Source organism: Microchirus variegatus (genome assembly GCF_963457635.1).
Source record: "Microchirus variegatus genome assembly, chromosome: 14".
NCBI lineage: Eukaryota > Metazoa > Chordata > Actinopteri > Pleuronectiformes > Soleidae > Microchirus > Microchirus variegatus.
This window is the reverse complement of record NC_139815.1, coordinates 24,629,950-24,656,368: the sequence shown is the minus strand read 5'-3', so window position 1 is coordinate 24,656,368 and position 26,419 is coordinate 24,629,950. Positions and strand designations below refer to the sequence as shown.

The 26,419-nt window shown below is 38.2% G+C and overlaps 1 protein-coding gene across 1 annotated transcript; it reads right to left on the bottom strand.

Moving 5' to 3' along the window:
* Window positions 1-369: 369 nt before the first annotated feature.
* Window positions 370-26,419, bottom strand: chs1 (chitin synthase 1; the record flags this gene model as incomplete). Its single annotated transcript, XM_083900619.1, has 34 exons — window positions 370-435; window positions 3,405-3,471; window positions 3,689-3,768; window positions 3,899-4,036; window positions 5,297-5,407; window positions 5,742-5,846; window positions 5,973-6,126; window positions 6,591-6,672; window positions 6,784-6,869; window positions 7,961-8,169; window positions 8,257-8,338; window positions 9,507-9,624; window positions 9,720-9,824; window positions 9,918-10,097; window positions 11,836-11,951; window positions 12,324-12,492; window positions 12,586-12,786; window positions 13,703-13,761; window positions 14,159-14,334; window positions 14,415-14,480; window positions 14,847-14,994; window positions 15,082-15,246; window positions 16,277-16,372; window positions 16,549-16,670; window positions 17,364-17,460; window positions 18,603-18,699; window positions 18,879-19,056; window positions 19,212-19,330; window positions 19,573-19,648; window positions 19,845-20,005; window positions 20,191-20,392; window positions 21,271-21,456; window positions 23,605-23,740; window positions 26,373-26,419. 34 exons carry the CDS (start codon window positions 26,417-26,419, stop codon window positions 370-372), a joined length of 4,200 nt encoding a protein of 1,399 aa, XP_083756745.1.

Below are 26,419 nucleotides of genomic sequence, written 5' to 3'. Positions count from 1 at the left end.
AACATTCTCTTCTTTGTAAAGTGCATTTTTCTACAGTTATGACATGTAGTTACACTGAACATCCTAAACACGACATTAAAATAAAGATAACATTAGTTTAACTTACAGTATAATAAATATGAAATTTGACAGATACTCAAGTTCAAATACAGCATTTCCTGGCGGAAACATTCAAGTACTGTACATGCATCTTTTCTAAAATCTGATTTCACACGCATGCAATAAAAGACAAAAAAAAAAGTTTTTCAATAAACTTTCAAAGGACTTCTACGTGTAAGTTGTTAAATTAGTGATTCTCTAAACCATTCAGCTTCTCCCGCTGATGTCGGTGTTCAGCCTCTGTTGGGTTTCACTTGCTAAAGTTGGTCATCAATGGAAAAAATCATCACCGGTTATAGTAATGTTCTCCATAATGAGGCCTTCATCCTCCTCCTCCTAGAAGACAGAAACACACACAGTCAAAATCTTTTGAAGATGGCACCAGAGAACAACAACAACAAAGTTTATTTACAAGATCACTGCAGTTGTACACGAACAATAGATTTTGCATGTTAAATTTGAAATGTGTACCAGTATAAAACATTTACATTTACACTAACATTTTTTGCGACTCTCAATGTTTCTGTCTCACTGTGTTTTTTTTTGTTTTTTTTTTATAAATAAATACATCTTGCTTTTATTGGTGTGGTTTGTAGCACTAGAGTGATGAAGGTGTTTGCTTGAAGAAGGGGGAGGGGGGGGGGGGTCAACGACATGTGTTGTTGGTTGTGTAAATTAATAAAAGTACAAACAAACTCATAAATTAACTTTGTGCCGCCTCACAACAAGCTGTACCAATCTCTCTCATTCAATTGCCAACGTAGGTGGCTCCTTATATCCCCTCTAGCCACACCCTTATTGGACTAAACCAATGCATGAGGTGAGGTAGGTAAACTGAAACAAACAGAACTCAACAAACTACACCCTAAAACAAAACAGAAGTAAATGTTAAACTATACTATGACAATAAACACGAATTATTGAGGAAAATACGACCCCACTGTCTGCCTTTGTGTCAAAATCACAACACGCACATTTTTAGCCTGAATAATGGGCTCAGCTAACCAAAAACAGGTAGTTACGATGCCTTCACGTGCTATCGGAATTATGGTAAACACGAGTTCCCCACGTGCAAAATGCGCACGAAATCGTGATAAATGGGAGATCATTTTGATACACGAGCTCCCTAGTGGAGATAAAACCTTTGATGTTTAACGATGGCAGAGAGTTAGACGACATTTAACCACGAATTGTAAACAATGCTTTAATTATAATCATTTAATTCATAATAATTATTATATTGTTTTACCCAAGAAGCGTGTGTCTCACAACAAAAAAGTACTTGAACGTAACGCACTACGTCGTTCCGATTCTACGAAGGCCGCAATTCCGTTAGCATGTGAAAGCAACATTAGCTTCATTAGCGTCGATTGCTATTAGCGGTTAAAAAGTTCGGAGGGAGTAGTTTTTTACATCGGCAAATATCTGGAAAAAAAGGTGTCGCTGTGCCGGTTGACCGTCTAAAACACACGGTTAGAACACGGATGGTTCCCTGAGGTTCCCTGAGGCTCCTGGACATGATGGACAGGCGGTAATTAGGTGAGTTAAACACACCTGGTCACCTCCACCTGCTGCTCACTGTGTGGTTTTTACCACCGTTATAAACGCAAGTGTACCGCTGTGGCTAGGTTTTATAGCTACTTGCTTTTCATTTATTATCATTCCTCAACCTCCCTTTGTAAAGTTTATTTGCTCAAATCTCTGTTGAGCTTCTGCCAAAATGGTTCACTGCCAGCCTTTGCAGAAGTCTGGTAGCTGTATGCTTTTACACCTGCTTGTATCACCTTATTGCTTTTCTTTGAGGTTGTGCTGTATAATGTGGGTTATTTGGTTTTGATAACTACCTTGATAAAGAGCACTGTCGAATGCCACCTCTTTCATGGTGGTGAAGTTGCTTATTTATTTTTTTTTATAAGTGACACACTGCCAACATTTTTTTTATTTATAAGAGCTAGTCACAAACGAGTTAGAATTTTGACTTTTTTCTTTGAATTTTGAATTTTTCTCAAAATTCTGACATTTCCTTTATCAGAATTCTGACATCAATCTCAGAATTCTGACTTTTTTTCCTTTAGAATTCTGACTTTAAAAAAAAAATGCGGCCTCAGTACTCTTCCGTACTTATTTATCACTTTCCTCGAAAGTCGTGACATCAAGGAAATATTTGAAGGAATATTTCGATGAGGAAACGGTTATTACATTCAAATTCAAAATACCGAGGTTTTTTTAGGTTTCGTTTTCTGACGTAACCGGCAACCCGTGGTTGCTTGGCAGCTGAGACTCTACTGACGGCAATGATTGGTAGCCAAAACGTGATTTCAAAACATAAACATGATTTTCGGTCTGCAAAATATTTTTTTTAATGCAAATATTTTGGCTGTATTGTTGTTGTTGGTGAGTTCAGTTTGTTATATGAACATTATTCCTGAGTCTCTGTGACATATTTTTATGGCCAGTTACTTTAGATTTATTACATAATGCACCTTTAAAATAAGAACATCAGCAAGCGTTATTCAGACGACAGTAAGTGTAGATATCATTTCATGTGCAGTTTCCTGGCGTAGGTGATTTTTCTCTTCTGTTTCTTGAAGTGTGATGAAGAACTGCTGACCTAACAAAACATAAATCTAGGCCATATTATGTCGCTTTATTTATTTAGTGTATAGTGGCCGATGTTAGCAATGTTCAATCATTCCAAAACCAAGCTGGTGGAGGCTAAACACTTTTTCTTAGTGGCTCTACCGATCTTTTTTTTATACACGCTACACATTATCTAATGTTCATACTCGTGCTTATAAAGAAGAAAATAACACATTAGAAAAATAATTTTGTAAACCACTAAATCTTTTACACATATTTTTTCTTATTATGGGGCAGTGTCCCTACATTGATGAATGAATGTGTGAATAAAGTGTTCAGTGGTAAGATGGGAAGCATTGAAGATACTTTCCTGTATCATTTATCAACCTTTTCTAATCATTGCAGTGTGCTTTCATACTTCTTTATCATGTCACTCGCATCATGTTTAAATAGCTAATATTTTTTACCTCAATTTCCCACAAATTGTGCATGAAACCTGAGCATATGGAATTTCTTGCCGGCTGTGGTTGGCTGCTTTGTTTCAATCCCATAGTGTTTGAGTTTTTTTTTTAGTTTATGCTCCACTCTTTCTGTTTTAACGATGACCGTGTCTTAATGTTTTCAGTCACTGATTAGCATGTCATCTGTGGAGGATTCAGTTAAAGGTGAACTATCTGCAGGTGAACGTGTGTATACAGTACATGCAACTGTGTGTTGTTACTTACTTCGTCTTCGGGTTTGTAGTCCTTCTCTTTGCTGCGATAGGACACGACATGGATCAGAGTGTAGACCCTGCAAATGGATACGCAGTTGTTTTTAAGTCGCAGGGAATGTTATTATAATCATTTATTATCAGAATCCCTCTTTTCAGTTGGTATTCCCTTGACACTGAATCAGAATCATCTGGTGTTTTCAAGCAGTGTGTCTGTCAATTTCGAGTCGGATTGTTATGCTGCAGAAAAGTAAAAACTCAAAGCAATGGGATTTAACTAGCGACACCATGACGTACCTGTGATACAACATAGCCAGGAACTGGAGAATGAGCAGAATGGCAAAAGACAACAGGAACATCAAACTGAGAGGCTCTACCTGTCAACACACAAAGTGACAGTACTGAGGGTGTTAACTGGTGGTGGTTACAGAAGCGCTGGACAATGAAAGTGTGTCAAAATCCTCGTAACTATCACACGCATATAGGACTGTATCCGTCTGCTCCTACCTTGAGTACCTCCCCAGATTGAGTCCCATTTGGGTAGAATTTTGGGATCTTGATGCTGATGACATCACTTCCAATGGCCTGCAGGAAGAAGGTAGCTACCACCCACAGCACGTTGAAAATGAAATATAGGAAGACGGCCTACAGAAAGTATACAGAGAATGTAAAACGTCTTCTAAACTGCTTGTACATAGATATTAAGAAGTCAAGTTGCACGTAATTGTAACTGTAAAAGTGAAAAGTGTGTGCCTTCAAAAAGGACAAAAATAAAAATTTCCTTTGAGCCTTTGCATAAAAAACCAACAAACCAACCAACTGGGATTAAAACGACAACATACAGTCACATGACATGGCAGCAACCCAATGTATTCAGGCGTGTAGACATGGCCACGAATAGGGAAGAAAGGTGACTTCAGTGACTTTAAATGCGACATGGCATTTCACAACCAACCATCCCCTGGGAAGAAATATCCAGTGAGCTGCAGTTCTCTGGGAAGGATTGCTTTGGAGCCAGAGGTCAGAGAATTGCCAGTCAGATTCAAAGGAAGTGCAATATGTCCCACATTCATCTTACTCAGGCTCTGTTTGTCTCTGTTTTTCTGTCATCCACAACTTTGTGTTTAAGTTTTTACGATGTATTTCATCTGCTATGTTGACATCTGCGCTATGTCTACAAACTTCCCCAGTGTTTCAGCACAGAGGAAATCTAGCTTGAGACAAAAACAACAATCCAGTGGTTACACTCTTTTGAACTGATTGGCGTCTTTGAGCCATGACTCTGTGACCACCGGTGTTATTCTCAGTTTCTTGTCACAGTGCCTGCTCTTTCATTATTGCCGTTTCTTGTTGTTCGTAGTGTTTTCTGAAACTAAACACCTGCACACACAAAGTGTACGTTGATGCTCACGTGGCACAGAATGTGTTTCTACGTTGGTTACTATGTATTTGACTGTTGTTTGTCTGTGAGCACCTTAAATCGAAATGTAAAGGACGGATTTAGATGGAATGTTCTGGGAATGTTGGTTATGTATTTACAGTGTGTTGTCACTCAAAAGAAAACTTTTCATGAGCCCAGAGAAACAACTTGTGTGGAGCAAAAAAAACATTGCACTATTATTTATAAGCCATATCACCTTTAAGCTTGACAGAGATATTGAACGGATTTATATCATGATGATATTTTCCCATAACACCCAGTCCCAGTACTTTCTCTCATTTTCAAATGAAACTTACTTTATTTATGAAATTTTAGTTTTTTTCAGCTTTTGTTTGTTTTAAAGTAATATTTTACTTATTTTATTGTTGTTGTTGCATGTGGACCCCCCCCAGTGATTGGCTTGAGAATGGTCAAAGTCTGCCGCACAGCAGTAAAGACAGTAAAGCAGTAAGAGTAAATCTGACCTTGTTGCGCAGTGACTTCAGCTCTCTGGTGACCTCTTCTTCGTGTGCTTTGTTGTTCTCAATAGGCTTCAAGTAGCGCTTGATTAATTTGTTCCAAAAGTCTTCCTCACCCTAAACGCAAACATTCATGTGGGGAAAAATCAAGTTTAGGATCGATTTGAAATAAAGGGCAGATGGTAAGTGCGCGTGTCACTTGTTAATCTTATCAGCTAGAGATAGAGATAATATTTAATGGTGGTCATTGTCTTAAGTAAAAGAATGCCAACATTACATGTACACATGGTAAGATGTTGCTAAGACTCCTTAACCTCAGACATGTCAGGTGTTGCATTATATTTATTTGATTCAACAATGATTTTCAGCTTTATAACTGACCTAAACTAACTCCAGCTAGGTTTTTTTGTACTAATATCTTTCAGACTTTGTGGCTGAATCAGCATCTTACCTCATCTAGTCTTTCCACCTGAGGAGCCATGAGTGTTTTCCCAATTTCTCTCATTATTTTGTTCTCTAGCTGCTTCATTTTGTTGTTCTTGAGGATACGGCGAGCCTGTGAGACAGAGTCAGTTACTCGGTGGTGGGGTATGATTTTTTTCAGGTGAACTACAATGACATCATGAAATCGATATAGCTTGATTTAAGAGCAACACATGATTAGAACATCTGTGATTATCACCCGCTCTGTTAGTGCATATTCTAACTCCGCCAGCTGGTTTTTTGTCAGAATATCTTCAGGCCCCACTCCGTTGAGCAGTGTATTTAGAGTTTCTGTTAAACACGTGACCAACTCCTCACGCACGTCATCGCATCTATCGCTGGGGAGCGCACATCTGAGGAGAACAATACAGGAAGCGGTAAGCATACGGATGCAGTGCAGTGTTAACAACATGGCAAAGACCCACGTACAACATTAAAAAATGTATACAAACATTAGTGTAGGCCTGCAACGATTAATCGATCACTAAATCAATGAGTGCTTTTATTTTTTTATTCTCAAAACAAGCTCCCTAGTTTTTAAGCCTCTGAAATGTGAAACTATTCTGGTGTCCTTGCTTCATATAACAAAGACATCATTACAACGGAATAGTTCCGTTTTGTAGACAAAACAAGGCACTTGAGAGCATTTTGAGGTTTGAGAGACGCCAATCAAAGTTTTTCAACACTTTCTAACCTTTTATGGCACAAACGCTGACTCGGTTAATTGAGAATGTAACTGACGGATTAAGAGTTTATGAAAACAAGTGTTAGTTGCCGCCCCACATCCCTGATAAAACATAAACGTATTGCAATTTACCGTATATGCTCTACTAGATTTCTTTTTATGTTCCCAAAGGTCAGCTTCTTCAAAAACAGATCCTTCACGGGGCTAACCCAGTCTGCAGGTACACACAGTAACATCATTATAGAGCACTTTGCACTTCACATAATTAAATTAAAGCAGTAAATGGTACAAAATTTAGAATCTATACGCATTTACAGTCTCTCACCACTGACTGGACGTTCCTCTGGTATAGACTCATCGTCATCGTAGTCCTCGTCATATTCACCCAGCGATGTGCTCCTTCTGTTGCCGCTGCTCACGTACACATGTTTTTTTTTTAATGATTTGAGAGTACTGTGTATTCCACAATTCTATTAAATCAAAATGTTCTTGTTGCTTCTATTTGGACAGAGGGTCATTTAAAGCTGTAGTGTGTAACTTTGTTGGGTTGGTGTCACGTTTATAAAATCAGCTGATGCAGATGAAATTTAATACCATGCAACTTTTTGGGAAAAAAAGCAGAGGATCAATCGCTTAGAGGATGAAGGTTAATAAGTAAATAAGGCTACAACTCTCCTTGGAGATGGTGAGAAATAGTTCTGCTGCTTCTCTGTGTCAAAGAATCATTCTGCCAGTATCGTGTTAGACTGTTTGCATATGTTAATGCTGCAGCCTTGGTCATTTATCTGCCAAACATTAATACACAGCCTGTATAAAACCGAGGAAGCAACGAAGGTTTTGCACTTTTTTAGGTTGGAAATAATCAAAAAAATCAAAGTCAAACTAGAAAAGCACTCTGAGAGCACAGGCCTCAGCCAAGGCGGAGTCAGTCCCCCACAAAATGGTGATTAAAAATAGAATAGTGATAGCGTCTACGGATCACGTCCAAAATGTAATCACTTGTTCCTGGTCCCATTGCAGACATTTCCTGAAAATTTCATCCAAATCCGTACATGACTTTTCGAGCTATGTTGCTAACAGACAGGCAGACAAACAAACAAACAAACAAACTCCGCCGAGGTCAATTAACAAATCAAGATATACTATTAAAAGCTGCTTAAATTGTTAATATGGACAAAAAAAACAATTGTTATGAATTGAAAAAATAATAAAATTTCAAAAACGGAAAAGTTTCAGGAGTGAATGCTTCTGCTATTATGTTTATGTCTACACAGATACCACTGTATACACACAAACGCTCCCTCATCGGGGCCTGAATCACAGCTTACAAATTATGCTGCATCGTGTTTGTTTACAAAGACCAAACGGAAGCAGAATCATAACACGGTCAATAACGAATCCCCAAAGATTGCGCACTACAGCTTTAAATCTAAGCAAGTAGGTATCTTTTTGAGTTAGAAACCTAAATGTATTACAGTCAAAGATTGGGAGAAACATGATACCTGTCAATGGAGTCTATGTCCATGTCTTTTACTGTCATGCTCTTCAGTTTGTCGTCAGTCACAAGTTTCTTAGATTCTTCTACAGTTTCCTCCTTAGTGTGAAGAACCTGAATCTCTGGAGTTTCTTCGTGGTTGGTAAAGGCAATCATTGTCTGCGCTTTCTGGCCTGTGATCTGTTGAAACATCGGATGCTCCGTTTCCTGAGTTATCTGTAAGGCGACAGGATAAAATCAGTTTTCCCGCCATGTATTCGTCCTCCTGAAAGCTAAACGGTGCCTGATTGGCATCACTTGTACCTGTATCTTCATGTCCCAGCAGCAGAGTTTACAGTTTCTGTCACACATGACATTTTTGTTCTTTTTTTGTTCTCCACCTCCCCTGACACAAAAGAAAGAGGGATGGTCAAAAATCTGGCAAACTTTAAAAAAAATAAGCAGTGAATTATCGGGGATGCAGATTGATATAAAAGGGGTAACAATATCTCTTATCTTTAAGATGATTAGGGTTAGGGTTAACTTAATCGACAGGAATTATGTATGTTTTATATTTGTACAATATTATTTGCAGGTTGATACTCTCGAAGATGGTAATACCATCTTATTTCCCATGTCATTTCTAGCTTTGTAAAAACAATAGGGCTGAAACAATAACTTGATTAATCGATTGCTGAATTACTCGTCAACTATTTTGACAATCGTTTCATTGTAGTGTCTTTTTAAAGAATTTAAACAAGTTTTGAGATTTTTCAGCATCTTAAATGTGAATTATTTCTGGTTTCTTTGTACCGTACAATAAAGAAACCATTAAATCTGAATCATTATGGTATTGGTATGGTATGGTATGATATATATTTCCAGGTTTGGGAAACACCGATCAAAATTTTCTGGACCTCGATTAATCGAGAAAATAACCATGAAAACAATTGTTAGTTGCAACCCTTAAAAACCCAATGGTGATATTGTGGCAATAAGGAGACAGTAATAACATAGTATAGTATGAGTTACCTTACAGGGTAACCGTTTTTTGAAGAGAATTACTATAGGATACCATCAGTGTGTTAATCTAAAAATCAATTTGAAGGGGCAGGCCGTGATAAGCACCTTGTTTCATCCTGCTCCCTCTCGAACAAAGTTGTATATTGGTTTTCTCCGGTAAACACCTATTTTCTCTCTTATGTGTTAATCCTTCACTGTTTGCCATTGTTTTAATGTTGTTTGAGATGAATGGAGGAAAAAAAAGAGAAAATAAATTGAAAACTGTATTCTTTATAGGAGCACATCATCACTGTTACTGCTAGTACCACTCAGAGGAAATCTTCCACTTCTCCTCTGGGTTATCTTTACTGTCACAACTAACGCCGCCATTAGTGCTGAGACCTGAAGCCATTAAATCGGCAAAGAGAGAGGTTTGAGTTTATTGATTGGATTCCTATGTCGAGGGATTTGCGGCTGCATTTTAATATCGTCCTAAATTAAAGTAAAAATAATTAGAAAAAAGATTGTTTTACAGCCAAAAGCACCGCCCCTCCCTTTTTAATAACAATTACTTGTTGGATTCCCTTGTGCCCCAGGTGACGACGTGCATGTTAACCAAAGAGTAGATGGTCAGTAGGAGATATCCACTGGGGATACAGATGAAATACATCAAACCATACACGATCACGCCTGTGGAAGAATGTAATAACACAGCATTAACTTACATAACATTACGAAACATTAAACAGCAACCAAATTAACAGTATGTTAATATATGATCCTACCAAACTCCTCTGGGTGTAGTATAGCCGTCACCACGTACATGATTGCCATAGAGACCAAAAACACACCAGTCGGGGTCAGGAAAGTGCCCTCAACCACCATGTCGCCTAACAAAATGGGAAGATGATTTGTGCCAATAATACATTTGAGGGTTTGGAATAAATTCACTACAAGATTTAAAAGCTAAATAAATGACTCACCGATAATGGAGAACAAGGACGCAGTCATGAGGAATGCATACACGACGCTCATCAAAGCAGCGATGGTTATTTGAGTGTTGGATTTAGCCATGAAACAGACGAGGATGTAGAACATGGGAGGAATGCTTGCGATGGCGATGGCTATTGTCCCTTCCAATTTGAGGACAAACTGGAAGGAACCTGTCGGAGAGAGAGAGGGATGACGGTGGGACAGATAACAGACGTGCAGCAGGGAAATTGATGGAAGTTAAACGGTGATCTGCAGGATTAAAAAGGCATGTGATTATCTTCAAGTTTGGTGTGTGTTCGCAGATGGACCACAGCGTACCTTTTGTTTTAACTAGAGCTGCAACTGACGATTATTTTCATAATTGATTGATCTGTCAATTATTTTCATGATGAATTGATTAATTGTTCTCAAAATCATTCAGTTTTAATGATTTCTTTGTTATATGGAGCAAAGAAGCCTGAAAATATTCACATTTAATGAGCTAAAACAATCAGAAATCTTGTTTTAATCGTGGAAAAAAAGGTACAAACATTAATCGTTTATCAAATAGTTGACGATTAATTTAACAATCGATTAATAATTGATTAATCAATTAACTGATTTAGCTCTAGTTGTAACAAATAATTATTTAAGTCACTAGAACTGCTGATGGTTGTGTGTGAAAATTCAGACCAGTCTGTCTGACAACAATGAGCAAGCCAAATTCAAGGTCACTTAAATCACCTTTCTTCTCCATTCCGATGTTTGATTTGAACTTCAGTAGGTTTTTTTTGACCATGTCTTGGATGCCTTAATGCACAGTTGCTGCCAGGTGATTGGGGCGATGAGATATTTCTGTTAACAAGCAGTTAAACGGGTACCTAATAAAGTGACCAGTGAGGTATTATGAAATCCGGTTGTAATCTTTCAAGATGACATCTATTTCAGTGAGGTGAAAGTTGCACTGAGCCTCTGCAATTCTTGTTATTAAATTTAAAACTAAAAATACAAGATTGAGTCCATGCACAGCTGAGCTTTGGCTTCTGCCACATGATTAAATTAGTTCTGAAAAATCAGAAATTGAGAACCAAAGTCATACAATATGAGCGCTGCACATTTTGCCAACCTACCCAGTGGAATACAGCATGAATTGAGTCAGAACACAGTACACCAGTAAGTGTAATTCACAGATAAACCTCATATTTGAATGAAAGTCGGTGGAATTGTTTGCACTTTGGGCAAATCTAGTTATATTGCTTTGCTACATGTTCCAAATGTGAGAGCTGTGTGGGTGGATTATACAAGATTAATATCTTCAGTCTTTCTATTTTGGATACATACTGTTTTTCCATATGACTCAGCTGGAGCTCATTACACAACCCGACACCCAACAATACTGATATTGTATTATCGTATTGTAAGATTTTATCAAAGCTCTGTTGGATACGTGTCATATAGTGTTGTAAATGGTTGTTACCAGAGTACATTGGGGCCAAAACAGCTTTCTGAAGCAACTCGCATGTTCTCATGTACTCAAGATAAGATAAGAATGACGGGAAAATGAATCAATCTTCTCTAATCTACAAATTACTCAATTAGTAATTGTATAACTGACACTGCAACGCCATAGGGAAGGAGCTGATTTAAAACTCAACAGATGTATTCAGTTGTGAATGCAGGTAATGCAAGATGCCATCAATAAAATTATAAAAATAAAATTTCTTGTAGTTTACAAAGTGTGAAAGATCATTGTGATCTCACTGAGGTAAATAATATACAGTCCTTACAGACCCATAAAAAGTATGATAAGGGCAATCGGTTAACAAGAGAAGACATGTTAAAGATGTTAAAAATAAAACCTTAAAATTGATCCGATCTCTAATGACCATCATTAAGGAAGAGTTGGTGGAGACATAAACTGAAACCTACTTGCTATCATGAGAGTCACAGATGCTGGACCAAGGATTGAGGAACCAACTGCAAACATCTGATAGTAGATGTAAAACCTGGAGATGGATGTGTTTTTCTTCACCGTCTCTTGACCACTGCAAATTAAGTCACAACCACAAAAGGGTGAATATGCAGTAAAGTGGTATAGTGTTTCAAATGTCATGTTAGAGTAGTAAACTGCTGATTGGGGAAAATACTCTGAAACCCCTGAAATGACAGCAGGTGATGAAGAAATACTTATACTGCATATCGGTCATTATAGCATTGTTAAAATTACAAATCTAATGGTGGCCTTAACAAGTTTTGCACAGTGCTGCATACTCTGAGGATCTTGTGGCACTAATAGGCTTAATCAGTGCTGTGTTTACTTATTTTCCATTAACGTGAATGTGACAAACGTTTATTTATATTTAAATGTTACACACCACAGCTTTAAATTCACTGCATAACATGTTACTGGGGCTAACCTGTGCAGGAGGTCCAGTGTGTTGGCCAGCGTAGAGGGTCCCCATCGTCTCCGCTGGTTGTAAAACTCTTTGAACTCCTGCGGTGAGTTGGTGTATGCATCGGACGCGGCATTGTATTCGACGCGCCAACCTTGCTGCAGTAACAGGGTACACAGCCAACGATCCTCCCCTAGAAAAAGACGAACAATGTGAATGTGAATGGCCAAAGATTAGACAAAATTAGAAAAGGAATTCAAAAAACTGTCTCAATTTGTGTGCCAACCTTGGTCATACTGCACATATTGTGCGGCTCTCGTTGCAGTTGTTGTGTATCTCTTTAAAACATTGTCATCCATTAAAGCCGACCCTCTGAACAGACTAAAGCAACCTGGACTGCACAGCACGCAGCCAAACACATGCTCAGAAGTCTTCTGGAGCCAGTGGCCTACTGCATACTCAAACTTCTGGTACCACACCATGGGGCCTGGGATGGTCAGCAGACATGATGGTGAGCAGAGGGAGTAATGGAGGAAAAACAGACAGGGGTGAAAAAAGTAGACTCTGTGATCTCCAGTGAAAATACACATTTGTTTGATTTGAATTATCCCAGGTTCCTCTTTCTAGTTTCTGTCTCTCTCGGCTTGTGTGTGATTACGTGATGGACTGCAGGTGATTGCTGGTAACGTGTGCATGAATCTTTATGTGAATGTGCTTCAATTTTGTGGGCAGACGGTTCCCAACACCCCAGGTCTGTCTTGATTGGGCTCATGCTTAGAATGTGAAGTGTGACCTTGGCATAAAATATACTTCTCTTAAAACACTCTCAGCCAGACTGCCAGCAGATGACTCTTCTTTAAAATGGTTTATTTTCTGTGTTGCTGGTGGTTTCTTGAGAGTTCAGGAAAGGTAGTCTCCTCGTTCTCCTCATAGTAGCCCCAGGTTCTCCTCTAGGCCTGGATATAACACTCTGCTAGGTTGTGGAAGCTGATGTTTGAATGTCAGTGTGATGGTCTGTTTCATACTGTATGCTGGGACATTTTTCCCAGCCCCACCCGACCTTTTTATATTAACGTCATACAACCACTTTACTTATTGTATTTGTAATCTTAAAGGCATCTGTCACAGAAAATGGACAGAGGATCTTTTATTATTTCCACACAAAATAGGAATTACCATGTCAGATTGTCCCAACTGAGTCATGTATGAATAGTATTTGCAAAGTAGATATGGGAAAAAAAAATTGTGATTTAATTTTGGTTTCCAAATGGATAAGTGAAGAGATGAGGTTGTTATTCCTGTTTTGTTACTCTGTAATGGCCCCATGTAAAGAGGTTTAGTGCCATAAAATAATGTTAAACCAATAAAAAGAAAAGTTGAAGATTGAAAGTGGCTGTTCTTACCCATTCCAGTTGGATGGATTCTACCACACGCTGCTCCTACATTCTCATACATCCTCAACCTGTAAATGAAAATAATTATTAATCATAAAGTTTAGAGAAAATACAGAATAGCTGTTAATTCATAATAAAACCTGACTGACAAACTTACACAATGATACCATTTCCTTTCAAGCAGTTGTGTTGGCAATTAATGTTGGAAAATGGTGAGTTCTTTGTTCTGTGCTATGTTATTACATCCAACAAGGAGGTTATGCTTTTGGAATGCGTTTGTCTGACTGTGAGCAGCATCATTTAAAAAGTAAAGGACAGGTTTGGACCACATTTTCTGGACATGTAGGCTATTTCTAATTAATAATGTAGTGAGTGTTAGTGGAGTGTAATGACACTGTGGTAAAGTGAGCAGCCTTGGTTGAGGTTTTAGCTTTCTCTAGTTTGGTCAATTTGCCAGTCACTGACCTGTCTACCAGCAGAATCACAGCTTTGGGCTGGAAGTCTGTGTCTCCATCCAGAGCCAGGAGATACGTGTTGTTATCCGAAACGAATCTTCTTTTGTCATCATTGTTATTCTTGGGCACAAGGAAGCTCTCGCCGTCAGCAGAGATCAAATTGGATTTACATGGTTTACTGTGGTCCTGGCGGCAAAACAAAACAAAACCAATATTTTACTTTTATACTGTTGAACAACAAAGACTGAAGGAAAAACAATACTTACCAGGATCCTCGGAGGGTTCTTGACAATGTAGCCTTTCCAGCCAAGTAGATAATACAGATACATTATCTGAAAGTGATATAGAATATGAAGACCAGCTGTTAAGAACATGGGTACAAGCTATGAGTAATGCATTATACAATGATATCCACAAGTCGCATCATAATCCCTCCCAGGAGTAATAAATAAATAAATGACCGACTTAGCTCCATATCAGTTTTTAATGTGTTGAGATCTTAGTCTGTCATACCAATCACTTATTAAAAACCATGAAAAGATTTTCTTCTAAGGAACAACTGCTCATTATTTTCGCTGTTTTTATGACAGCCATAGACTTTGTGGGTATATTCTGATTGGACAATCCTGCGTGTGAAACACTTTTATGCACAAGTACTTGAATATTAAGACACAAAAAGCACCATTGATGCTCCATACCTGTGACCATCTTTTCTTGTTCCTGATGAGACTCTTGTCCTTGAGGTGAATAAAAAGCATGTTGCCGTCAGGCATAACGACCGTCAGCCTGCCACCATAGGGAGTCTCGATGATTGACACATCATCTGGCTCTTTGTTGGTAAACACCCTTAAACGATTTGATTTATAGATAGATTAGGTTATGAATGTAGTTCTATAGATGGTAATAGATATATAGTGAATAGGTAAATCTCACCTGTAAACCTCTACGACCACGTTTATTAAGTCCTCAACATAAGAATTCACCAGCCTTTTCTCTGTGGCCTTTTCAGTCATGAAGGCATCGTCTACATAAATGTGACACTCAAAATCAAAACAGTCGTTATGTTTCTCCTTTGGATCGCCACGATAGCGGTCCAACCTGGAACCATAAAAGAGAGTCATGATGCTATAGAAGTTGACTATTTTGCAGGCAAAATTACAAATGACAAATATGTTAATATAATAACAACTTTAATATTTTGCATTTTCTCCTTGTACTAAACAAATTAATTTGAAATGTAACTGACACATTTACACATGGGGTAGTTCAGATTTTTTGACTTTGCTGTCGGCTGTCACCAAGAAATAGGCTGACAAAGGGCAGATGCTCGCTCTCACTTCCAAACATGGTTTCCAGGGGGGATTTAAGCCACCTAACAAGGGCTCACTCTTGCCTACTTTTATTTTAAGAATATGTGTTTCACCTTATCTTACTGCCAGACAGACTTTTGTGGCTAGAAAATGTAGTATAAAGTCCACTCTCCCCTGTCCATAGAGAAAATCTGTGTCCACTGAGGATCCTCATTTGGCAAGTTTGTGTCACTCAAGTAAATCCAGATAAAATATTTCAAACACACAATTCACAGAATAACTCAGGTGAACTTGCTGATTTAGGCGGCAGCAGTGGATCTACAACTCGGGTGTGCTGTGGTGGAAAATTGCTGATTTTCTCCATGGACTTTGGTAAGGGGAAAGTATGCAGTTGACAAAGCAAAACAAACTTAATTTTCCAGTTGTAAAAGGCTGTCTAAAGGTGAGACAAAGCAGTAAACCTATTGAGATATTGTATGTGGTTGACATAAGCAGATATTATTAGATACGTGGCTAAAATCTCTTTGTTTTTCTTGTGTCCCTGCTGGCAGCCATGCTTTCAGTGAGGGCAAGCATCCATGTCTCTGGATGATTCTTGGTTCAGAGAAGTCACTAGTGACTGTGTCAGTAACTCATACAGCCACACTTGAAAAAAAACCTTCAAGTATCACTTTAAAATAAGGCAAAACCTGTGTTCAACAGTGGAGGTCAGTGAGACCAAGATTGTCAGCTGTTGTTAAGTAGCTCTTAATTGAGCAAAAATAACAACAGTTGCTGTGTATGTCAGAGTGGTATCTGGAGTGATTTGTATCGCAAACCTGAACATGGAGGTGAGAATGGCCAGCATTTCATCATACGTCTCATGCCACATGGTGGCACACAGATAGATGACGGAGTTCTGCATCTCATCATTGCTGTAGAGGAGAGTAGAGAGGAGAGAGGAGACAGAGAGAGGGGGATGATGTGGTTTGAAACTCTTCATGTGGTGAACCTACAACTCCCTACCGTCTAGGAAACACATTGGAGGCTTGGACTTGTTGAAGTACTGATTGTGCCAAATGACCTTTACACAGTTGTTGACTCTCTTTACCTCTCGTTGATCTGGGCACGTGACACCTTCATCTTGGTGTTGAGCAGCAGTGACAGGTCAATGAAAGCGGATTCATAGAGACGGCGAACAAAGAGCTGAGAGGTTCGCTCTATGCGCTGCACCTAAGGCGGGGCAAAAGGTACAGGCGTTTAGGTCTTTGGTCTGATTGGTCTGAAATTACTAGAGGATAAAACAATGAAAATGAATACAACTGCATTTTTTTGTGACAACCATGTGCTATGATCTGTAATATGGTTATTGTTGTGGGAGTCTCAGAAAGGGATATATATTTTATACAGTGTGGGTGTAAATTATATTATAATGAGCTTAACTCAAGCAAGTCCCAGTCGCCCACAGCCAACTACTGAAGAATATGAGTTTTGTGGAGATAGAAAGTGTGTGTGTGTGTGTTCTTGTATTTGTTACACTCTTAAAAATAAGGGTTCCAAGATGGTCCTTCTACAAGAACCATTTGCTTCTCAAAAACCCTTTCCCGAAGAAAGGGTTTTTCAATGGTTCTTGGTAACACTAATGGTTCCAGTAAGAACCATTTTCATCCAGAGAACCCTTTAAAACCCCTTTCTGAATAAAGGCTTTTAAAAGGGTTCTTGGTGGAACCTTTATAAAAGGGTTCTACCTGGAGCCAAAAAGGTATATGGTTCTACTTGGCACTTTTATTTCTAAGAGTGTACCTCTTTAGGACCTTTTCTGACATAAACACTGACCAAACCCTGGGCCTAATGAGGCAGAAACTAATTTCTGAGGAACTTGTTTAAAGTTAGGCTATAGTATGTTTTTTTTTTTTTTACTGATACCTTGATCTTCCATACGTAGTAGGTACAGGAAACGAAACCTAGCCACATACACACTCCCTCCATTGCCAGCATTGAAAAAGGCCACTGCAAGTAGTAGCTGTCAAACAGTTCAGAAAACTTTTGGTTAAATCATAAACATGTACAATTAGGGCTGCAACTAACAACTAACTAAAACAAACTATTTTCTCGAGTAATCGTTTGGTCCATATAATGTCATAAAATGTTGATCAGTGTTTTCTCAAACCTGGAAATTATAATGTTCTCAAATGTCTTGTTTTGTCCACAAACCAAAATGTTATATGGAGCAAAGGAACCAGAAAATAGTCACATTTAAGAAGCTGAAAAAATCAATACACTTGTTTTAATTATGGAAAAAAAACTTCAAACTGATTAATTGATTATCAAAATAGATGATGATTAATCTAGTAATCGATTAATAATGATTAATCGAATAGTTGTTTCAGTCCTGCTCTGCCGTTCAATAGTTTGGGGTCACTTCCTTATTCTTCACTTTTTTTCAATGAATGTAACATTAAATAATCATAAATACACTCTATACATTGTTAATGTGGTAAACGACTATTCTAGCTGCAAGCATCTGTTTTTTTTAATGGAATATGTACATAGGTGTATGGAGGCCCATTTATCTCCAGTGTTCTAATAGTACATTGTGTTCGCTAATCGCGTTAGAAGGCTATTGGATGATTAGAAAACCCTTGAAAACCCTTGTGTAATTATTCAAGCACAGCTGAAAACAGTTTTGTTGGTTCTTTGACGAAAGCAAGGTTTGAAGGGCAAAAATATTATTTTGAAGAAAATCATTATTTCTAATCATGTTAATGTCTTGACTATATTTTCTATTCATTTTGCAACTCTTTTGATGAATAAACGTGTGACTTTTAATGGAAAACTTGGATTAATTGTATAGGTGACCCCAAACTTTTGAACAGAAGTGTATGTAATGTGCATGGAGTGAGTGTACATTTTATAGGGCTGCAATTATTTCAGTGTTTTTTATTTTATAAAATAAGAACATGTTCTTTGATTTCAGCTTCTCAAATGTTTGGTTTCTTCTCCTTCATGAGAATAAACAAATCATGATGATCGATCAACATTTTACAAAATTTTCTTGTTGCATTTTATAACATGCTTTCAACTTTTGAGAAAATACTCGACAGCTTAATTGATAGTAAACGTTTAATAGCTACAGTTAGCAGAAAGGCACTTTCACACTTTTACCTGTTCAGTGAAGTATGACAAATGCTTCTGGAAATCTCCAGTATGACCACCGGTGTTGTGTCCTTGCGACTTAGGGAGACCAAGCTTTCACAAAACTCTGGAGTAGAGACAAACCTAAATTTTAGGACACTTTCCCTGTGTAGACATGCTTTTTGCAGCTATGTCTCAAATCAAATGTTATACATGTATTGTAAACATTAGAATCAAAGGCATAATGTCTTTTATACAATTCAGTAAAATTTTATATTTTGGGTGAATACGAAAAAAAACCCATACCCATGATGCTCCCATGCGCTGCGCCTTCCAATTCTTCCACCTCGATTATGAAAAGTATCATTCCCAACAGCAGCACTACAGGACATGTGCAGCATACTGGCACTGCAAAACTCATCTTGACTGCATGAATCTTACAGGCCACCACCCCGAACCAGTAGCAGGCTGCTGAACAGAAGGCCTGAGACAGGAGGAGAAGGGGGTTGTATTTATTATATAAGTACTTTTAGGCTCTCCAAATTAAAATGTTCTTATGTTGTTCAGCACCTATAAAATGATCCTGTCATAGCACATCTCTCACATTGACATTTATTTTAACTACTTCCTTATACCTACCTGTAAGGCAAATAGCCCCAGTCCTGTTTGCTGTAATTTCCAGTCATTTTCGTGCAAATTAAAGTCTGACCAGACAATGGACTTCTGAATCAGCCAGTGATATACCAGGTACACTCCTCCTGCAATAGAATAAACTGTATCACTGTCTGACCTAATGTGATTTTGAAGTTATAAAATGTGTCTTTGCGTCCTTTGCACTCCTACTTCACCTTTGACTTCACAGTTTTGTTCGCTCTCACATACCTAACACAACAATTCTGTTTATTCTCCACTGTGAATTTTGGAAAAATGATTTGGTTTGACAGAGCCATAGATTTTTAATCATGTGCATATATATGAATATTGATGGATTTATAATTACCAATCACAATTATCCTCAGAACACTGCTGATGACAAACACAAAGTCCCTGAAACCGTCCAGTTCTGACAGTTTATCCTGTGAGAACAAAGAAGGAAGTCGGGGGGGGAAGGTCAAGTCTTCATTTTTGTTATATTTTTTGTGGCCTCACAGGCATTTCAATAATGGGGAACATTGGGGTCATTGGGGAACATGAGCATATTATTTCATTCAGTGAACAAGGCAAATCCGAGTTGTTGCCATTACGGTATAATAAAACACATTTTTACTCTACCTGCATGCGGTTCGTAGCTTGCGCCGGATTTTCCCACCAGCACAGGGAGATGAGCAGTGACGAGATAATTCCTATCCCGATATAGAAAAAGCAGTCGGGGCTTTGTCTCTCCACATATAAAGATACACGAACGTGGTAGTCGAGGATCAGCAGACCGTAACCTGTTTGCGAGTTAATGGACTCGTTAGATAGTAACTGGCTGAGTTACTGTTGGCGAGTTGTTAAATCTTTGAAAAAGAGTCGACCAACAAAACAGTGGGTCTCGACTTTAAAAAAGCACCAGGTTTACTACGTAAATGTAAAATTTGTCCGTCAAATGGCCAAACTAGTCGCATTAAAGCATTACCTGCAACTGTGAAAATGAGGGAGCATATTGGGAATATAATTTTCCACTTTTCTCTCTGTAGTCTGAAGGCAATCTGCATGATGGCAGAGATTATGCAGACTCCACCACTGATGAAAAGATTAGTCAACACGTCAAACTGAGGCATAACGACCAGCACCAGGACTGAAGTACCAAGAGATACCAGGCACTCAATAGCACAGATCTGAAAAACAAAAACAAAAAAACACACACACAATTATGCCTTTTTAACTTTAAATACAATTTAAATTGTCAAAACAAATGAACAGTGGCCAAAACAAAACCCCACATTAAGTTTTTAAACTCTTAGTCCAGCATTGGGCCTAAAACTTATTTTTTCCAATGTGAAATGTATATATTAATACTGGTCTTTGTAAGAATCATATTAAGCCTCTTTTTGTAAAGACGAATAACTCAATTACATGCACAGGTTACGTAAGAGATGCTAATTGCACACATTTATTAGTTATTGCTAGCACACATTTATTAGTTATTATTCCAGGAATTTTCATAGTTGGAAACTTCATCTACCTCGAACTTTTATTATGAGGTAGATGATATTTGATCTATGGTGTTAAAGTTCAACAAGCAACTATTAAATCACAATGTATTTCTAGCTTACTCATAAACCAGATGTGCTAAATGTAAGCTAGCTAGCTAGCACCAGGATAAGCTAGCTTCTTTAATGAAATGCTGCTAGCTAGCGTACATTTAGCACCGCAATAGCTACCAGTGTGGAGCTATTTCACATGAGCTAAAGTTGGAAGAGATGGAATGATGGAAAGCTCAACAAATGCGGCAGACAAGAGCTCTACTCCAGGGGAATTATCACAAATTCCCAGTTAATTATTATGAATTCCCATAAATTCCCATAGTTCCTGTGGAAAGTTTCCAATTTGGAATATTTCCAAAATTCCCAAACAAAAGTTTTCACGGAAGGTTTTTTGAAATTTGCCGCAAATTTGCGAGTTCCACTCATCTTCCAACAGAATCTAAATATTTTGCTATTACTCCCTGTCGACGTTCAACCATTTCATATGAGAAGAGTGCATAAAAACGTACAAACGACATGGTCTTCATGTTGGGTTTTACGAAGCTCTTGAAGGTACATCTCCACAGTGATTTTATGAACATCAGGAAGTTTGGGAAAACCAAGCAGAAAACCAGCATCAGTGTGTAGAATTGCTTTTCCTTTGGGCTGCGCAGGGATGTTTTACTGCAGAGTGTTGACATGACCAAGAAAGATCCCTGATAAGACAGAAAAATTAAGTTACAAGAACATCACCGGTACATTTTTGTTCTTTCACATACAGTTGTGTTTTTCTTATGTCTGATATTAGGAATATACCCCTAAAAAGCCTCTGCATTTTCTTTGCCCAAGTAGTTTTTGTGGTAAATAATTGTCGAGCATTACTTCCGTTTACTGAAAAGTCGGGATTTACCGCCAACTGCTTCCGTCTTTAAACTATTACTGCAGGTTAAAGGCTCTGAAAGCGTGCGAGTAGCGTATTGACACAGATTTAACTGGCTTTTATAGCAGCGATAGCAGCAAATGTTTGCCATGTTCTCATGCGAGCATTAACAGTAGAGCCATACAGCCAGTCCGGTTGTAGTCACAACCTTCGTTTACTGTACACCTGCAGTGTGCAATGAATACTCATCACCCATGATTAAATGGGGGAAGTTTGGGGAACAAAACAAAAGTAAGCTTAATCTTTTTGAGACGTGTGCGCGTGCACCCGTGTGCGTGTTAACAGACACAGGATGGAATTGGTTGTCTTGTGACTGACTGGCAATAAGAGAGTGATTCAACACCAAGAAGGTTGAAGCAGAATGATTAAAAACTGAGAGGGATGACACACACATTTACCCCTGAGTTAAAGACTGACGGAGAAAATGTAGATAGAGAAAGAGAACAGAACTGGAGAGGTGTAATACAACTAGATTAGATACTTTTTTATTGTCACTGTATGAGTATACAACGATACGCGGGTGCACTGTCACGATACGGACTCATGAATTGAATAAGTAATAAATGTAAACATTCACACTTTCCACTCATTCAACCCACAATCATTCATTCAGTGTTTCAACGTTTGCATTAGAGAGAGGCAAAATGTCATTTTAACTTTTTAACTGTAAAAACATGAAGTTGTACTGTATTGTCTCATGCTCAAGTTCAGTGTGATTATGGCTCTGACAAGGAGAGCTGCTGGTACAAAGGGATCAAGTAAAGTAAGCACATCATAAATTAGAGCAATATTGTTCATGCTGCTTTATCTAGGCAGGTAGACGCAGATAAGATTGTATTGTATTTTTAAACTATCAAAGTTCTCAAGTTTAAATGCTAGGACTGTCGGTGTTAACGATATTTATGTGGTTTACTTTTTCCCCGTCTTAAGACTTAATAAATTAAGTTTATTATTGTTGTTGTTGTTATTATTATTACTGTTCTATCACAATTAGTGTTGTTTATCTCTGAAGGAGACATTGTGCCGTTTTGACAATTTTAGTCTCTTGGTACTTGGTACAGAAATAATCGAAAAGTTCTTAAAGTATGTAAGTTCCTTTGCATTGATTAGATTCCCGATCATGATACACTGTTGAGCGTTGCTATATGGACTTTAAAAAAAACTGTTGTAAATTGCAAATTAATACAATGAATGAATGAACATGAATATGCAATTGATTAAAATTAACTATTGAACTTCTGCGGTTAAAGACGCTTCATTGTTTGACAGGCCGTATAAAATATTTCACAAATCATTGCACCAAACAATTTCTATTTTGATAGCATCTTCTTATGATCAATGTTATAGACCCTTTATTTAGTTCATCCCCCTAAAAATAGAAAGGGGTAGGAAGCGTCATTCATGTATTTTAGAGTGCGTGTGTGTGTGCATGTGTGTGGAAGGAAAGAGCTGCAGTGACAGACATTCATCAAAGAACACCCAAAGAACCAAGATGTCATAGAACTGAAAGATGCTGTTTAAAGAATGAGTGATCATCAATGCAAAGCACTTTCAAGCAAAATTGCACTTCATGCAAAATAAATGTTATATATATATATATAATACATCAAATTACAGACAGACATACAAAACTGAAACAGAATAATAAAAAAGGATTTTGCGCACCTGAAACAAAAGCCTAACACTAATTGAACCCGATGAAGGCTTGTGAGAGAAATGACTGCACCTTGACTTTTATCAAAGATGATCAAAGGGAGTTTTGGTGCGTTTGCAAAGTGAGCTTCAAAATCCATATCCAACTGAAAAGTGCTCGAGGCTCCTAAAATCAGAGCCAGGGATTTCAAAGCGAGGATTCTCCCATTACGTCTCAACACTGCAAATAAATATAAACACAGTTGGATAGATGGATATCGGATAATCCTACCTTAGCCATGACCGCACTTGTCAAGACGGCCAACCCCACAATAAAAGCCACCAGATACTGGGCCACTTGAAAACATCCTCTGCCCTTTTCCTTCTCGGCACCCACTGGGTTCAGCTGGAATGGATCCCATGTATCCCTGAAATGTACACATGGACACGCCCGTATTGACATATTACATTTACTCAACAAAAATATAAATGCACAAACTTGAAATGGTGAACAAAAATAGAATGTCATGACATTTGCTCAGATTCTTGATGCATTTGTTTATGGAATGATTGGTTTTGCTCAAACCCAGTAGTCCAAGTGTCACTTGGCCACTCCTATTGACTACAATTATTTCAAGTATTTCAACTCACGAGAGTCATGGAGCATGGCAGGAGTGGTGGTCAATACGCATGACCAGTACACAGACACTCATTATGGTCTGGTCAATTAAAGGGCACACCAAAATGTGGACTTTTGTCACTTGTCAATATGCCACAGATGCCACAAATCATGAGGGAGAGTGCCAGTGCTGGGTTGAGCGTTACAGCTGTGGCACAGCACACAACTGAATGACGCCGTATTCACCAGACATGTCACCTATCGAACACCTTTGGGATGTTCTGGATATTTGCGATATGGTTGGCTTTATGGGGATGTTTAGCAATCAGATGTGTCAGCGGTGTCACCACCTCGCAAGCCAGCTGTCAATCACACGAGTGTCTAGTCACGTATACTTATTTCTTGAGAATGGAATGTACTCTTGTTTACAAAATTGACATCATGTGCTATTGAAGAAGAACCCCAAACTATTATAAACTATAAATCAAGTGAAAACAGAGGCTCTATTTCCCATAGACTACCATAGAGTCCTCTCCTAGTGGCTTTTCAGTATTTTTTATGTTTTATGTTTTTTTGTGCTCTCATATCACACTTTCTTCAGTGCTCTGCGTGGCCCACATCTACCCAGTCAGCTTCTTCTATTTTTTTTCACAAATTGGTGGGAAAGTCCGTTTCGAGCGCTGTATTTTCTCTCGATTAAATTACTAATATTTTGTGCAAGTGTATTAATTATCACGTCTCTTGAGTGAGAATGACAGTATATATATTGATGTATGAATATTTTGTCCCACCCCTGATATGATAATGAAATCACTTGTCACTGCCACGATCGAGAGCAGGTCATTAGCATGACGGACATCGACATATGACGAGGGATTCTGACCTAAGAGATCGCAGAAAAACTGTGAGCGCCTCTGTCTCCGCAGTGCGTCTTCACAGACCCTGCGCTGTAAACCAAACTCGTGACACATCTGAGTGTCAATCATCCTCTGCCATGCCCCACTGCCATGATTAAATTTGATTGATTAAAGTGCCGAATAATTGCAGGGGGGTGTGGGTTCTCTGCCCGGAATTGATAACAATATCTGATCTTTGACTTTGCCACAACAACCATCAGATGTCATTGGATATGAATACCAAATACTGCCGTGCAAATTCTATAATCATTTATCAAAACGCATTATGTTGTTGTGTGATGCTTTCTAGCTTTCTTGGGCTGTGCAGATATTACCTGCCTTACAGGTGATTTTAAAGGGAACAATATTTTTTCCCTTTAAAATCCCCCTTTTTTAAAAGTTTTGTTTTCCTTCTAATCAAATGAAGAATAGCAGCACTTTAATGCAATGAATTGTTTGAAAAAAAAAAAGGACTCTCGGAGCAGCTACTATTGACTGTAATGGTGCGTTTAACATAATAAATAGCAGCAGTTTACTCTCAACAGTGGTCAGTGGATCTGTGGATTATGATATAAACCACAGCAATATATAGAAACTCAGCAGCACACTAGGGAAATTATGTTTCCTCAAATTGTAAATTATATCAAATATAAACCTGGCAAACAATACTTAATATGCAATATATCACTGGGCAAACAAGATATTGATTATATCATTACTAATTTCCATCCTGAGCCTGATGATGATAATAATAAGCAACTAGAGAAAGCACTCAGAGAGCAAACCACTGCCAAGGCAAACAGTGTCAATACACTCCACTAATCCTGCAAGGCTTTTGAAAAGAATCCCGATCCATCCAGATCCATGTTTGGATCGACACCAAAATCTCATCATGTCTTACTAGGGCCAAAATGTTATCTAAATCCATTATGTTGATCACAGATAGACAAACAAACACATAAGCAGGGCTGAAAACATAACCTTGGCTGACGATATGATGAACAAGCCAAGTGGAACGGGTGCCTAATTCAAAGCTGTATGTGTTAAATATACAGTAACTGCATCACTACTAACACAAGTCGGGTGCCAAAATAAGATTTGATGGAAGGATACCTTTTGTCTTGGTCGTTTTGTTTAATACAAATTGTTATAAAATCATGAAATCAATTCGCTCTATCTGTCTGAACCAGGTCATTCTATAGGCAATCTATACAATTTCTAGCAACCTTTGGTATACTTCCAGTATTATCTCAATACATACGGGCCGACGTATTCGGTGTTATGAAGAAAAAGGTAGATTTGGTGTGTTCCACTCCAATAACAGTTCTGTCAACAATTTGTCAAAAAGCTGCAAAATTACAATAAAAGTAGACGACAGAGAAAAACCTACCACCTCGAACCAAGAATTGATAAGACATGCATTGGTTCAGTGGACGGTGCCATTCACAATGTTTAATTCTAGCTCATTATTCTTTTTTATTTACTATTAAATGAAGCAGAAGCAATAGAACACGGCCTTGACTCTGTGTAAAGATGCATTTTTACCTGTGTCTTTCATCTCTTTTCTCGCCTCGCTGTTTCAGTATCTCCAT